The 13,321-nt window shown below is 46.3% G+C and overlaps 1 protein-coding gene across 3 annotated transcripts in view; it reads right to left on the bottom strand.

Annotated features, from left to right (window-relative positions):
• The window catches only part of SKI (SKI proto-oncogene), a 151,395-nt gene extending 141,735 nt beyond the window's left edge, over positions 1-9,660 (bottom strand). The window contains exon 1 of one of the 3 annotated variants that reach the window (XM_083512997.1): positions 7,361-9,660. In XM_083512997.1, the coding sequence (XP_083369123.1) occupies positions 7,361-8,311 (951 nt within the window). In that variant the 5' untranslated portion in view covers positions 8,312-9,660. The remainder of the gene's footprint in view (positions 1-7,360) is intronic. The other 2 variants (XM_083512996.1, XM_083512995.1) reach the window with 2 other exon arrangements.
• Between the last annotated feature and the right edge of the window lie 3,661 nt (positions 9,661-13,321).

Below are 13,321 nucleotides of genomic sequence, written 5' to 3'. Positions count from 1 at the left end.
GCACTCCAGGGCCAGCCAAGGCCCCAAACTGAGTCCACTTCCACACTACATGCTCAGCCAAACTATGGCTTAGCACATACACACAATGGCTCCCAAGGAAATCAAAGCTGCTTTGCTCCTCCCCAGGGTTTTTTGGGGTCATTGAAGGATGGTAGTATAAAGCCAAGAATTGTATCTGAAGAATACAATTCTTGTATTCGTGTATCTGAAGAAGTGTGCATGCACACGAAAGCTCATACCAAGAACTAACTTAGTTGGTCTTTAAGGTGCTACTGGAAGGAATTTTTTTATTTTGACTATGGCAGACCAACACGGCTACCTATCTACTACTGGAGCCAAGAATTGGCTTAGTGTGTCACCCGAGTCCACAATTCAATGGTTACAGGTCATGGTTAAGGAGGAAGGACCCTAAACACAATCCTGGGTTTGGAGACAACACACTAAGTCAAACTCTAGCACAGCTGCTGCCCCACAATGGCCTAAAAAGCCTAGGGAGGAGCACAATCCTTCACATTCACACCTGCACAATTAGACATCTACACAAAGGCCTGGTTTGCAGAAGACAAAGAAAATTGGAGGGGGCACATGTTGTGTGGAGGTGTGTAACCATCTCTTCTTTAAGGCATGCAGCAGTTCCAAGGTTGCAGTGGTGGAGAGTCATTTCGCCTGGAGGGCACAAGGAGTTCTTTTTGCTGCTGCCGCCACCACAAATTCCCAGCTGGCTGGATTACAACCACTACAAAATGCAAAAAGCCTCAATGGTCTCACAAGATCACTCCAAAAGCTGCATTACCTCAGCATGAATAGGTTTCCGCTCTTTGATCTCTTGCTGCTACACCTTTCACTGGCTTGGGAGGGATTGTTATTATTATTATTATGAAACAGAAGCAGGAACTTTCGCTGTGCTTGTTTGCATATGACAATCCAGAACATTCATCCTACCTCAGGGAACACCAGGCCTGAGGGAATGCTGCTGTATAGAAAGGTGTGTATCTGCTTATTTCCTCTTTTCTTCCCTTAATCTGACAGCTACTTCAGACATGGGTTTTTTTTCACAAATGTGTTCAGGATGAAAGCCATAACTGGCAAGAGTTTTCCAATGACTGTACAAAGGAAAATAATCAGGTGTGTGACTTCCAGGCATTACATTTTACCTGTTTCCCCTCCTCTCCAACATCCATGTAGGAAAAATATAAAGCATGAAAGGAACAACCTTGATTTTATATAGTTTTACTGAACATGCACATTGTGCAAAATGTGAACACAGAAAGCTGCCTCACACTCAGTGTAGCTCAGGATTGTCTGCACTGACTGGCAGTGACTCAGTCTAGGTTTTCAGACAGGGAATTTCTCCCAGCCGTACCAGAGATTGAACCTGGGACCTTTGGCATGCAAAGCAGATGCTCTCCCCTTGAGCGATGGCCATTCCTACATGGCCAGTGGTAAGGGATGATGGGATGCTACAGCCAAACAATATCTAGAGGGCACATTAAAGACTGCAATTCCATAGCATAAACAGAGGTTTCCGGGGACTGAAACTAGGACCTTTTGCACGCAAAACATGTGTTATACTTCTGAGCCATGGCTCCTCAAACTGAATGTCAAATTATTTGTAGTGTTCCAAATGGCAACCCAGATCAAATGACAGGATCCCAGGACTACATGGCCTGTGAACCAACAAGGCCCCTTCTAAGCAGCATGTTTCATCACCACAGTGACATAGCAAACAGGAGAGCAGACATGTATCAAACAGACTGTGATTGGAACAACATGGGCAGGAGGGGGAAGAGACTGGTGAAACTCATTCTTGAACAAAATTATTTTCACATATACAGTTGACCAGGATGCAGGAACCAGTTAGAAGATGATGAAAGACTCTTGGGGGATGGGACAGGGAGGAGGGAAAGCTCAACAATGAATGTGTTGGAGGGGGCGGGGGAGAAGGTAAAAGAACAAAGTCCAAAAGGTGATGTGGCTTAGGGGATTTGAAGAACTCCACAAAGGAATGATTAAGCCCTAGGAATGCAAACAAATAACATGCTAGGAGAAACCAAACTCAAGGTGGGAGGTACCAAAAGAAGCTGAAACACACACACCCTTTTCCCCTCCTAGGGTTGCTGCATGGGTAGAATAGTCCCAAGTGTTACTGAACACAAAATTATGCCAATATGTGAGCACAATAATTGTCTTGCAGCAGACAATTGCACCAAACTCCAGTATTTTCTTAGATAAGCAAATGCATCTGGGAGGCTTGCAAAGGAAAGAGTTATCCTGTGTTATTGGAGAAAGGCCATAGCTCAATGGTATGTAGAAGAGTCCAAGTTCAATCCCCAGCATCTCCATGTGGGGCTGAGAAAGACTTCTCGCCTAAACCCTGAAGAGCCACTGCCAGTCAGTGTACTGTAGACCAGTGTTTCCCAACCGGTGTGCCGCGGCACACTACTGTGCCGTGAGACACCGGCTGGTGTGCCGTGGGAGGGAGGCGGGCGAGTCGGGCGGCGAGAGGCGGCGGCGGCGGCGAGGATCCGCGTCGAGCCGGGGGCGGCTCCGCGGTGGTGGTGCCGAGCGGCGGGGCAGCTCGCGCAAAAGGGAGGAGCGCGAGACAGCGGAGGAGGAGGAGGCCGGCATGTCCGGGCAGCAGCAGCAGCAGCAGCAGCAGCAACTCCCGGCGACGGCTCCTCCTCCGCCCGCTATCGCCGCCGCCGCCTCAGCTGCCCTCGCTCTGCTGCCTCCTCCCACCCCAGCAAGGGGAAGGGAAAAAACGTTCACTTTTGTGCGTCCCCCCCCGCGTGACGCTGCGCGCTGACGTCACGGGGCGGGGCTTTAATGGTGGTGTGCCGCGAGATTTTTTTCCGGTAAGCAGGTGTGCCGTTGCCCAAAAACGTTTGGGAAACACTGCTGTAGACAATACTGAGCTAGATAGGTTGTCTGATGCAGTACAAACCAGCTTCCTATGTTCTCAGTATCTGAGGAGTCAAGGGGTGTATTGCCTCTGCTTATGGAGGGAGAATATCACTGGGCTTCAAATTACAGCCCAACATCAACTTTTGCATATGCAGGCAGAATCCAGCAGCAGGAGAAAAATGCATCTCACAGACCCACCACAGAAAGCTTTCAGCAACTCAACAAAGAGACATCAGGGACATTAGGCTCAGTGGAGTATTCACAAGGTGTCATCCATGGCATTTACAGGTACAGCTGATAAAAGATCCCATCTGAATCTCTGTAGAGCCAGTGTCAACCAGTCCTGAGCTAAATGCACCAGTGGTCTGACTCAGTATAAGAACAGTGATGGCTAGTATCTACTGTGATTGGTAGGAATGAATCCAGAGAGCCCAGACAGTAGGTAGGCTCAGGGCTAATGACAGGAAGGGTTAACTAATTCTGATTTTGTCCCTATCCTCTTCCCTGCTGAATTCTGCAGGGGTGATACTGAGGAGAAGGAAGCTGGCACCCACTGAACTTGCTTTAGATTATGAGGAGGAGGCTGGCTGAGGGCAGAATGTGGTTGGTGAGGCAGCTGCAGCTTCAGCTGGGTATAAGGCAGATGTGTTTTTTATCTCACAGTCCACTTTGGGGAACTATTCTCCAAAGCTTACTGCAGGAGAGCCACATAAAGTCATCTTACTACCAACTAACTCCCACAAACCCAGGGGGCGGGGTAGGATCACCCCTACCTCTTTGTATTCAAACAATCCACATTGTCCCCATCCAACAGCTGGGACACACTCCCAAGAAGGATCATCATCATTATTATGCAGGGCACACAAGGCAAAAACCCAAAGAGGCAGACAGCTGTGAGCAAAAGACACACACAGAGAGCTTAAGGATGAGATGCAGACAGAACTTAAACATAGTAAATGCAAACAGCCAAACACAAGATTGGTTAGGTTTCCACCACCATTTCCTCCCTAGGCGACCTCAATTTTATTTCAATGTTATTTGCCTCTGGCCACAGTCTACCAACCCTGCAGCTCTGTGTGTGTTTGTATGTGGCTATTGTTTTGCTCCCAGCATGGCTATCTGCTACAGCACAAAACATGCAATATCCCTTTGGCTATGTCTGATGGAAAAATTAATGGGAGAAAAGCAGCTTTTTGTTGGGATGCCAGACAGGTGGCCTACCTGCCAGCAAAGTCTTCTCAAGAGCAAAAACACAAGTTCTTCTAGCCATAGTTAAAAGTCTTGAAACAACTCACCTTGGGAAGGGAGGTGAAATAATATTTCAACTCCATCCCATTCTTGGGGCACAGGCAGAGATATATGCATATCCTGGCTTTCTTTCCACCACAGCTGCCTCACAACTGAGGAAAAGCAAAGGCTGCCCATTTCAGTCTGATGGGGAAACAGCATTTCAAGCAATGTATTATGGTCAGTACTGAGACCAAGGTTTTAATTTGGTCTCAAGCTTCACACCAATACTGGACCAATTTGCTGGATGCCTTAAAAAAAAAGTAGTGGGCCAGATACACACACACACACACACACCCTGAATTTACTGAGAATTTCTAGGCTAGTTTCTGATTTCTTTCATAAATCAATTCATTATTCTCTTTCATATATCCAAAAGTCATTCAGAAACACAATCGAAATGGTAACTGACAACCATAAAAATCGAAGTCCATTACAATGGGGGGGCCCTAAATATGTACAAACAGCTATGATTAATATTACACTATAAATAAAGTTGTGCAAGAACACTCAAGAGTTTGGGCACAGAAATATTATTTCTTTGTGCTGCCCAGAATGGAAAGAGATGTTGGTTGTCCCACAAGCCTTCAAAAAGATGCATATTTTTTTTAAAAATGTGCCCCTGCATTCTCAGTGCACCTCCACTTTCCATTCATATGCCCCAAACAGCCACTTTTAGCATATGATTAGCTGAAGACAGACAAGCCATTAGCAGCACATGATAAATAATGTGGGTCTTTAGACCTACAATACAGTAGCTCTTATGCTGAATCTGTGGAGGAGGAGGGGAACTAAGGAGAAAACAAGAACTACTTCCTTCACTTTGAAAGGGGAAATAGCCAAGTAGACAGGAATGGAAAGATATCCTAAAGCCTGGTGGGTTTCTGTTGTTGTTGTTGTTTGTATGTGCATTCAGCCTGTTTCCCAAAAGGAGAAGCTGCACATGCCTTTATCTCCAGATGTGTGTGGGTGCTTGCACATTCTCTCCAAAATAGGTGTGTGGGAGTTTAAAGGGGAGCGGGAAGGGGAAGAAGTCTGAACTGAACATTCCCTTAATAAGTATTAAATGAGTCTCCTTTGATACCCTATAATTTTCCATGACTATCAAAAAAGTCTGTGCAGTTAAGGAGTTAACTAGACCTTTCTCCTTTGCTGCACCTTGCATTCTTTTGAATAATCAGGTGTCTTGTCTGACCCTGGGCATTTTTTTCAAGCTACCCCATAGCATAAGTACCCCCACTGACCAGCACTGATGCCAACACAAGGTCTCCCCTCCCAACTTTCTCACCCAGTCACCAACTTTGAGAAGTCTGGAAATTGAATACTGCTGCAGATTAAAGAGTACCTAGCTGTCTGGCTGGGCAGACTCCGCAATTGCATGTCATACTTTAAAGCTTGCTGCAGCAGTTGTCCCAGGACACATCCATTTCCTTAGTGTAAATATAACCCATACACAAACTAGCATCAGGAGAGAAAAGGGGTGGAGGGGGGACTAGATCAACACTGTACAGAGCACCAAAAATACACTATGTAGTCTGCACACATATATCAACAGCATCTGCAAGTACCCTGGATTGGAACATCCTGGGATCAGTGGTGGCTGGTGCCTATTGTGACTGGAAGGGAGGAAGGCATGGAGCCCACACAGTAGATGCGGTCAGAGCCAATAACAGGGAGAGCCAACTAATTTTAGTTTTGTCCCCATCATCTTGGCTGCTGAGTTCTGCAAGGGTAACAATGACTGGAGGAGGAATCTGACAGGCAGTGCCACCCCCTGGACTAGTTGTAAATCAGAAAGCAAGCAGGTGGGGGCTGGCTGAGGACAGACTGAGGTTGGTGGGGAGGTGCCTCATTTGCCCTAATGGACCAGCCTCCACTGTCTGGAATCTATCTGGTTGTGTGTTTGTTTATCCTGCCAATGCAATACATTTAGAAGCTTTTCAGCTCTCGTTTCAGTCACTACATTTGTCAAGTTTTGAGATTAATCCTAAGGATAGAAGCCAGTGATTTCTGCCTGTAGATAATCAATTCATTCATTCATCCATCCAATTCATCTTTCCTTGCCCTATTTGTAGCACCACATATACCTATTTGAGTTTGTTAAGATGCAAAACCCAAGGGCAGAATATGGTAGGCCACCTATTGTGTCCTGTTTAAACAGGTGCATAAAATGTACAGTATTTAAGCTTGCAAAAGATAGATTGGTAACAAGGATTTTTAAACAAATCCAATTTTGCTGCTGCAGTTAAAGTCCAGTAGAGAGCCCTGCTAGTCTACAGAAGTAAATATATCCCAAAATAAGAAAGACCAAAGGGTATATTTCAAAAGAAAAAGCCAGCTCCCTTGAGACTGTTTGAAAAGAAAAAAGGACAAAACAGCCCAATGTGATTCACCTTAAGAACCTATCAGCACAATCCTATTTCTATTCCTAAATAAGTCTGACAGAGTTCTTTATTCTCTAGAAATACAATCCTAAGATCCTTTTCTGATTACTAAGTCCCACTGGATTCAATAGGACTCACTTCTGAGTCTGCACACCTAGGGCCATGCTTCACCAAAGTTTGCATGCATGGTATAAGCATCCTTGAGGTGAATGCAGCAGGTTTTTCCAGCTGCTCTCTCACACACATTACTCCTTTCAGAAAGAGTTATGTGGGACTCTTGCAGCTAGATGCACATTTACCTAGGAAGTAGCCCAGTTGAACACAATGAGGCTTATTTCCCAGTGAGCATGCAGTGCCTTCTCACTACATAGCTCCCAATCCCTGAGAGAACAAGGTCTATTTAAAACAGTTATCGCCTGAACCACAGACTGGTGGGAGTCCAATAAGAGATTATATACGATCCCTTCCGGGATCCTACTACATGGTTCAGGCAACAGCCACTTAAAGTGGCTATCTGTGGGACCGTGTAAAATATGCAGCCAATTCTATCTGCATTTTTATTCAGAAGTAGGTCTCACTGAATACGCATAATAGATGCTAGAGATGCACCAAGTATCTAGCTGCAGAGTTTGTACAGTTGCAACCCTTACTCTTGCCACCGAAGTTCACACACTTTTTCCTTTCTTTTTAAGCAATCTCGGCAGTTTCTAAGAGCCCGATCCTCTAGCGACCCCATCCCCAAATTTAAGCGCCGATCCCTCAAAACCAAATCCAAGAGGACTCACCCTGGGTGCTTTCCTCTTGTATCGGTTGCTGTAGTCGAACTTCTCCTTCATCTCATCCAAGCACTGGCCCAGTCTGGCTTTCTCTTCTTTGCCGGAGTAATCCTGGCTGAGGAGGATGTAGGCTCGCCAGTTGGCCGAGTCGAAGCCCCAGTGGCAAGTCCGGTTCTCCAGGGACTTGTGCGAGTGGATGACAAACTTGTGCGGCGGGTACATGAGCCGGCAATCGAGGCACTGGATGCACGCCGCGCCAGGGCTGCTATACAGCTCCGGCACCAGGAGCCCCTTGCATTTCCCGAAACATTCGTGGTATACCTTGAAGCTCCGCTCGGTCAGCTCCAGCTCGAGCGCAGCCCCGTGGTGGCTCCCGGAGAACTCCTTCTTGCAGCGCCCCGGCGGGTAGGCGCCTCCGTAGAGCAAGGCGTTGCAAAGCCTCTCGGCGTCCGTCTTAGTGATGAGCCCGCAGGAGGGCGCCGAGAAGGGCAGGATGCCCATGACTTTGAGGATCTCCAGCTGGTCCGCCGTGCAGCGGGAGCAGTAGATGTGGAGCTCGTCGCACACTGCGTTGATCTGCTGCAGCGAGAAGTCGCGCAGGACGGAGTTGAGGATCTGCGGCAAGCAGAGGCGCTTCTCGCCGCCCACCACGAAGCACGAGATTGTCTCGCCCTCCAAGACGGTCTCGCAGCGTTCGGTCGAGCGGTCTGAGGGCATGAAGAAGGGCCCCGGCATCACCGGCGGCGGCTGGATGGGCGGCAAGTGGAGCACAGGCTCCGCCGAGGAGGACGTCGAGGACGAGGACTCCTTGCCGTTCTCCCGCTTGTACAGCAGCTCCTGCGCCCAGCGCGCAGAGAAGGCGGCTGGACCACCCAGCGAGTTCATGGAGCTCAGATGAAACTGTTCCAAGGTCTTCTGCAGGCCGGGATGAGGCTGGAAGCTGCTCCTTACAGTCTCCATTTTAGGTTATTTTGTGGTGGTCTCCCGCCTTTTTATTCCTTTTTTAAAAAAATAACAATAAGAAAATAATAACTCCTCCTTTCTAGGTTTTTCACCAAAGGCAATGCAAAAAACTAAACCGAACCTCGCTTAAAATCTTTTCCAGGCTTCTGTTTTCCTTTTCCTTTAAAGGCGAGAAACGCCGCTCTTCTTAAATTTGTTGTTGTCCATTGAAGACGGCGAAGGAGAGAGGGAAGCCACTCAAGAATCTCATATTATTCGCCCCCCAAAAAAGAAAAACACGTTTCCTCCCGGTGGGTTACTTTTGGTCCGCTTTTCCAAACACCCCCTCGATAAGTTTGTGGTTCTTAGTTGTTGTTCTAAATACACTGGAGCAAAAGAAGAGCCAATCCAGGGGGGAAATATTTATATCTTCGGGGAGGGGGAGAGGAAAAAGTTATAAAAAGAAAAAGCGCACTGCCTTCTCAAAGAGTAGCTTGCCCTCCCACCTCCATTCAAGCCAGCAGTCTTCAGTTCACACAAACACACACGAGGCTCAAACAAAACCGACTGATCAACCTCCCTCCCTCCCCCCCTCAAAAAAATTGCTAATAAATCTGTAGCAACAACGTGGAAAAGGGGCTGAAGAGAGTCAATAGCACCAGAGGGTCTTGAAAGATGTCCAAATAGCAGCGGCGTCGGCGTCTGGCGTTCGGGAAGTCAGCTCCTTTCTGTCCATGTCCACCAAAAAAATGTTTTTTAAAAGGAAAATAATAATGTGCGTGTGTGTGTGTGTGTATTTTTATATAGAAGGTCGATCTCCGGAAGCGGGATGATGTAGTGTGAGGCAAAGCAAAAAAAAAAAAAATTAAACAACCCCCCCTTCCAAAATTCCGAGGCGGCTGCTACTGTAGCGAGGCGTCTCCTTCCTTCTTCGCCCCCTCTTGTTCTCTCTGCTACTCGTGGTCCCTTGAAACTGCGGGTGGGGGTGGGAAGAGAAGATTTCCTTTCTTTTAAAGAGTTGCTTCGTTCTTTCTTTTTCTCTCTGGCTGGCTTTGCTTTCCGCCTCTTCTCCTTTTCAATGTGGGAGCCGCGGCAGCTCACATCCTCCCAACTCCACGCTCCAGCCCAGACTGAGGGTGTTTCGGAGCTGAGCTAATGCAGGCAGGCAGGCAGGCAAGGCTGGCTGGCTGGCTGTGCACTCCTCCCCCTCCGCGCCCCCCCCACCTCACTGTTTGTTGGTGTCTGCCTCAGCTCTTGAATCCCAGCCAAGAATGTGACCAACTCCCCAGGCTGAGCTCTTCCAGGAACAGGCGCCGCCTCCCTCCGGCTCTGTTCTCATCCTCCTCCACCTCCTCCTCCGAGCCGCTCTGCAAAAAGGCAAGCGAGACATAACACGCCTGCGCGCGCGCACACACACACACACACACACACCGGGAAACAGAAGAAGGCGCGGGCGGGGGGCAGGCAGCCCAGAGCTGCGATGGGGAGGGTAAAGTGTTGGGTTCATAGACCTCGAGGCTGCGAGAAAGAGACGTGCGGTAGGGCGGCTCTGTGAATGAATTTGCGCTTGCTTCTCCTCTCCCTAGTTGTTGTTTTTGTGGGGGTGGAAGGGTTGTAGGGTGGGGGTGGGGGGTTGGAGCCGGTGGACAAAGTTTCATACAAGAGAATGAGAAAGCACTTAACAGAAGAAGCCCCAGGCTATGGGTCTGATGAGAAACAACCGACTGAAGTTAAGTGGGTCAGGGTCTGGTCAGTGCTCCTGAGTGTCACTTATTTACTGTACTATACCCCACATTTTTCTCTAAGGAGCTGAAGGTGACATACATGTCTTTCCTCTTCCTCATTTAATCCCCACAACTCTATGAGGCATGTTAAGTGGAAAGGCAGTAACCAGCCCAAGGTCACCCAGTGATCTTCATGATATAGTGGGGTGATTTGAACCCTGCTCTCCCAGGTCCTAGTCTGACCACTGCACCACATCGGTCTCACTTGGGTTCCAGGAGGCACAAACGTGAGAAAATAAAAGCTGAATCTGCATAACACCGTGTGAGTGCCCTTCCACACATATTTTTCCCCTGCAAAGAAAGCAACAACTACCGTATATGTCCACCATAATTAAGCACATATATGTGTTATCATGTATCTGTGAAAAGAACTCCAGGGGTCACCAGCATGGTGCCCGTGGGCACAATACTACCCTTGAAGTCTTTGCTAGTGTCCACAAAGCCTCTGAGACCCAACACTCACTGCCTCCTTGATCATAAGGTAGTAGGGCTGCTATCTTTTAATAAGTTAATAGAGCTGAAGGGGGAAGTTGAAAGAGTAACACTTCTCCCTACTTCCTCTTTTAGTTTTATGTACTTTTCAAGGTTCAGATTAATTCAGTTGTATCTGACCTTTACTCAATTTTTTTGGAAAAGCAAAATGTGTGCATTCTCTTTTTCCATCGCACTTAGTTGTGTTAAATCTGTTGGGTTGTATACAGCATTAGTCCTATTCAGAGCAGAGGCATTAACAGTAACATGATTCACAGGTCCATTAATTTGAATGGGTTCACTGAGTAGGACTTAGCTGGATACCATTTTTTGGATTTTCTGGAGTAAGCTGCTTGTGCAAGTTTTTGGCAGGTAACTATAAACAACTGGATTATCATATAAATGTACAGCTGTACATACAGACAACATTTTAAAATATTGATAGTTATCTAACACACTAAATACTTCCACCCACAATAAGATGTGTATGTGTATGCAAAATGTGCAATAATAAAAAAGGATCCAATATAATATACCATCATATTATGGTTTACAGTGTTCAGCATTTTCAGCCAGAGGCGGTGGAATTTGCAGTGTATGGGATTGGGAAGGCTAACCCTTCCCTCCTGGCCCTAAAATAGTCTCCTGCATTGCAGTCTGGCTTGGAAAAAATATGTGCCCACCCTACCGCTTAATCTGTGCTACTGGCACTGTTACAGGTGTCACAAAATATACCTAAATACAGTGGTACCTTGGTTCTCGGACTTAATCCGTTCCTGCATTCAATTGAAAGCTGCAGAAGCCGCATCGGATGTTCGGCTTCCGAAAATAGCCTACCATAGATTCCGGAGTATAAGACAACTTTTTAACCCCGGAAAATCTTCTAAAAAGTTGGGGGTCGTCTTATACGCTCAGTATGGGTTCGCTGGGCAGTGGCAGTGGGCGGTGGGCTCCGTACCGGGAGGAAGCCGCCCAGCGATGCTAGGCCGTCTTCACTGGGCGGTTTCGCTGGGCAGCTTCCTCCCGGCATGGAGCCTGCCGCCCACTGCCGCTGCCCAGCAAAGCTGCCCAGCAAAGCTGCCGCGTATAAGACTGGGCGTATAAGTCGACCCCCCAAATTGGCAGCTGCCAATTTGGGGGGGTCGTCTTATACGCCCAGTCACCTAATACTCCGGAATCTATGGTACTTAAAACATTTTTGTTTACACAAGTCTATCCAGACATGTAAACGTTAACATGTTTTAATCTCTTACCGTTACTTTTAATTTTAAAATCTTTTAATTGTTTTAACTCTTTTTATTGATTATTATATTTCTTCTATACTGCTTTTATTATAACCAAGTAGCACATAAATATTGTTAGATAAAGACGTAAATAATACTGCTGTAGTACGATAGTAGAATACATAATATGTAATTGTCTCTAAATAATAAACACTTTAGCATTGTGCTAAAATTTAATATATGTCATTTACTTAGCCCATGTTTGCTTTTTAATTTATATTCTTTGGTTTTAATACAACGCTTTAAAAATGAATGAAAACTATTCTAAAAAAAAGAAAGGTGTAAAAAAAAACACCTGCAGTTGGAAAAAAAGTTAGGTAAAACATTTGGAGGCGAAATTTCAGGGAAGGTTAGCTTAGTAAATTGAACATCTTTCTAAGATAATACAGTAAAGCCCCTTCCCAATATTCTATATACTGCTCCAGACATTCATTTATTCTCAAATTGGTGTGCATGACAGTGATAGGAAAGATTGCCCCCTCCTGGTGTGGGTCTCAGATTGTGAGTTTGTATTCTCCACAATGTAACTTTCAAATACACCAGCATTTAACATAGTTCTTCCACTTTGTTCTGAGAAACACAATTCACTTACTTCAAAACTTATTTTACGGCAGAAACAATTAAAAAGCAAATATTTTTAAATGTATCTAGTTGAATTTGTACCTTTGCTCAATTCATATCTAGGATAAAGTCTCCACACTCTGTCTTTTTCACTAGCCTTCAAAATCAAGGGACCTTGAAACACCAGTATCAATATGGCAAAATACTGCCAAACTTGCCCCTGGATAAACTTCATTGAATGAGCCTGTGAGAGCCTATACAGACCTCTACTTCACCAGATAGCAACTGATCCACAACTCAAAACTAGCTTTTGTAACTTCATTTAAACTTGCTTTTGAACATATGACACAGCCAAAGAATGATCCAAAGAATTGCAATTCCAGTACTTCCACTACAGAGGCTGAATACTGATCCCAAAACAGTTTTTCCCCTTTTACCGCTTCAACCCTAAGAGTCATCTCTTTGGTCCACCTTGCTCTGCATGGTCTAAACTGATGTTCTAGGGCAGGAGTCAGCAAACTTTTTCAGCAGGGGTCCACTGTCCCTCAGACTTTGTGGGGGCCTGGACTATACAGTGGTGCCTCGCAAGACGAAATTAATCCGTTCCGCGAGTCTCTTCGTCTTGCGAAGCACGGCTATTAGCGGCTTAGCGGCTATTAGCAGCTATTAACGGCTTAGCGGCTATTAACGGCTTAGCGGCTTTAAGAAAAAGGAAAAAACTCGCAGGAACTCGCAAGACGTTTCGTCTTGCGAAGCAAGCCCATAGGGAAATTCGTCTTGCGGAACGACTCAAAAAACGGAAAACTCTTTCGTCTTGCGCGTTTTTCGTCTTGCGAGGCATTCGTCTTGCGAGGTACCACTGTATTTTGAAGGGAAAAAATGATGTAAAAGCACCATGAGCCCCGGCGGCTGCTTACCTGTGTCTTGCG

The sequence above is a fragment of the Podarcis liolepis genome (assembly GCF_965112155.1).
Source record: "Podarcis liolepis genome assembly, chromosome: 7".
NCBI lineage: Eukaryota > Metazoa > Chordata > Lepidosauria > Squamata > Lacertidae > Podarcis > Podarcis liolepis.
The sequence above is the reverse complement of the archived record's forward strand: the minus strand, read 5'-3'. Positions and strand labels throughout refer to the sequence as shown.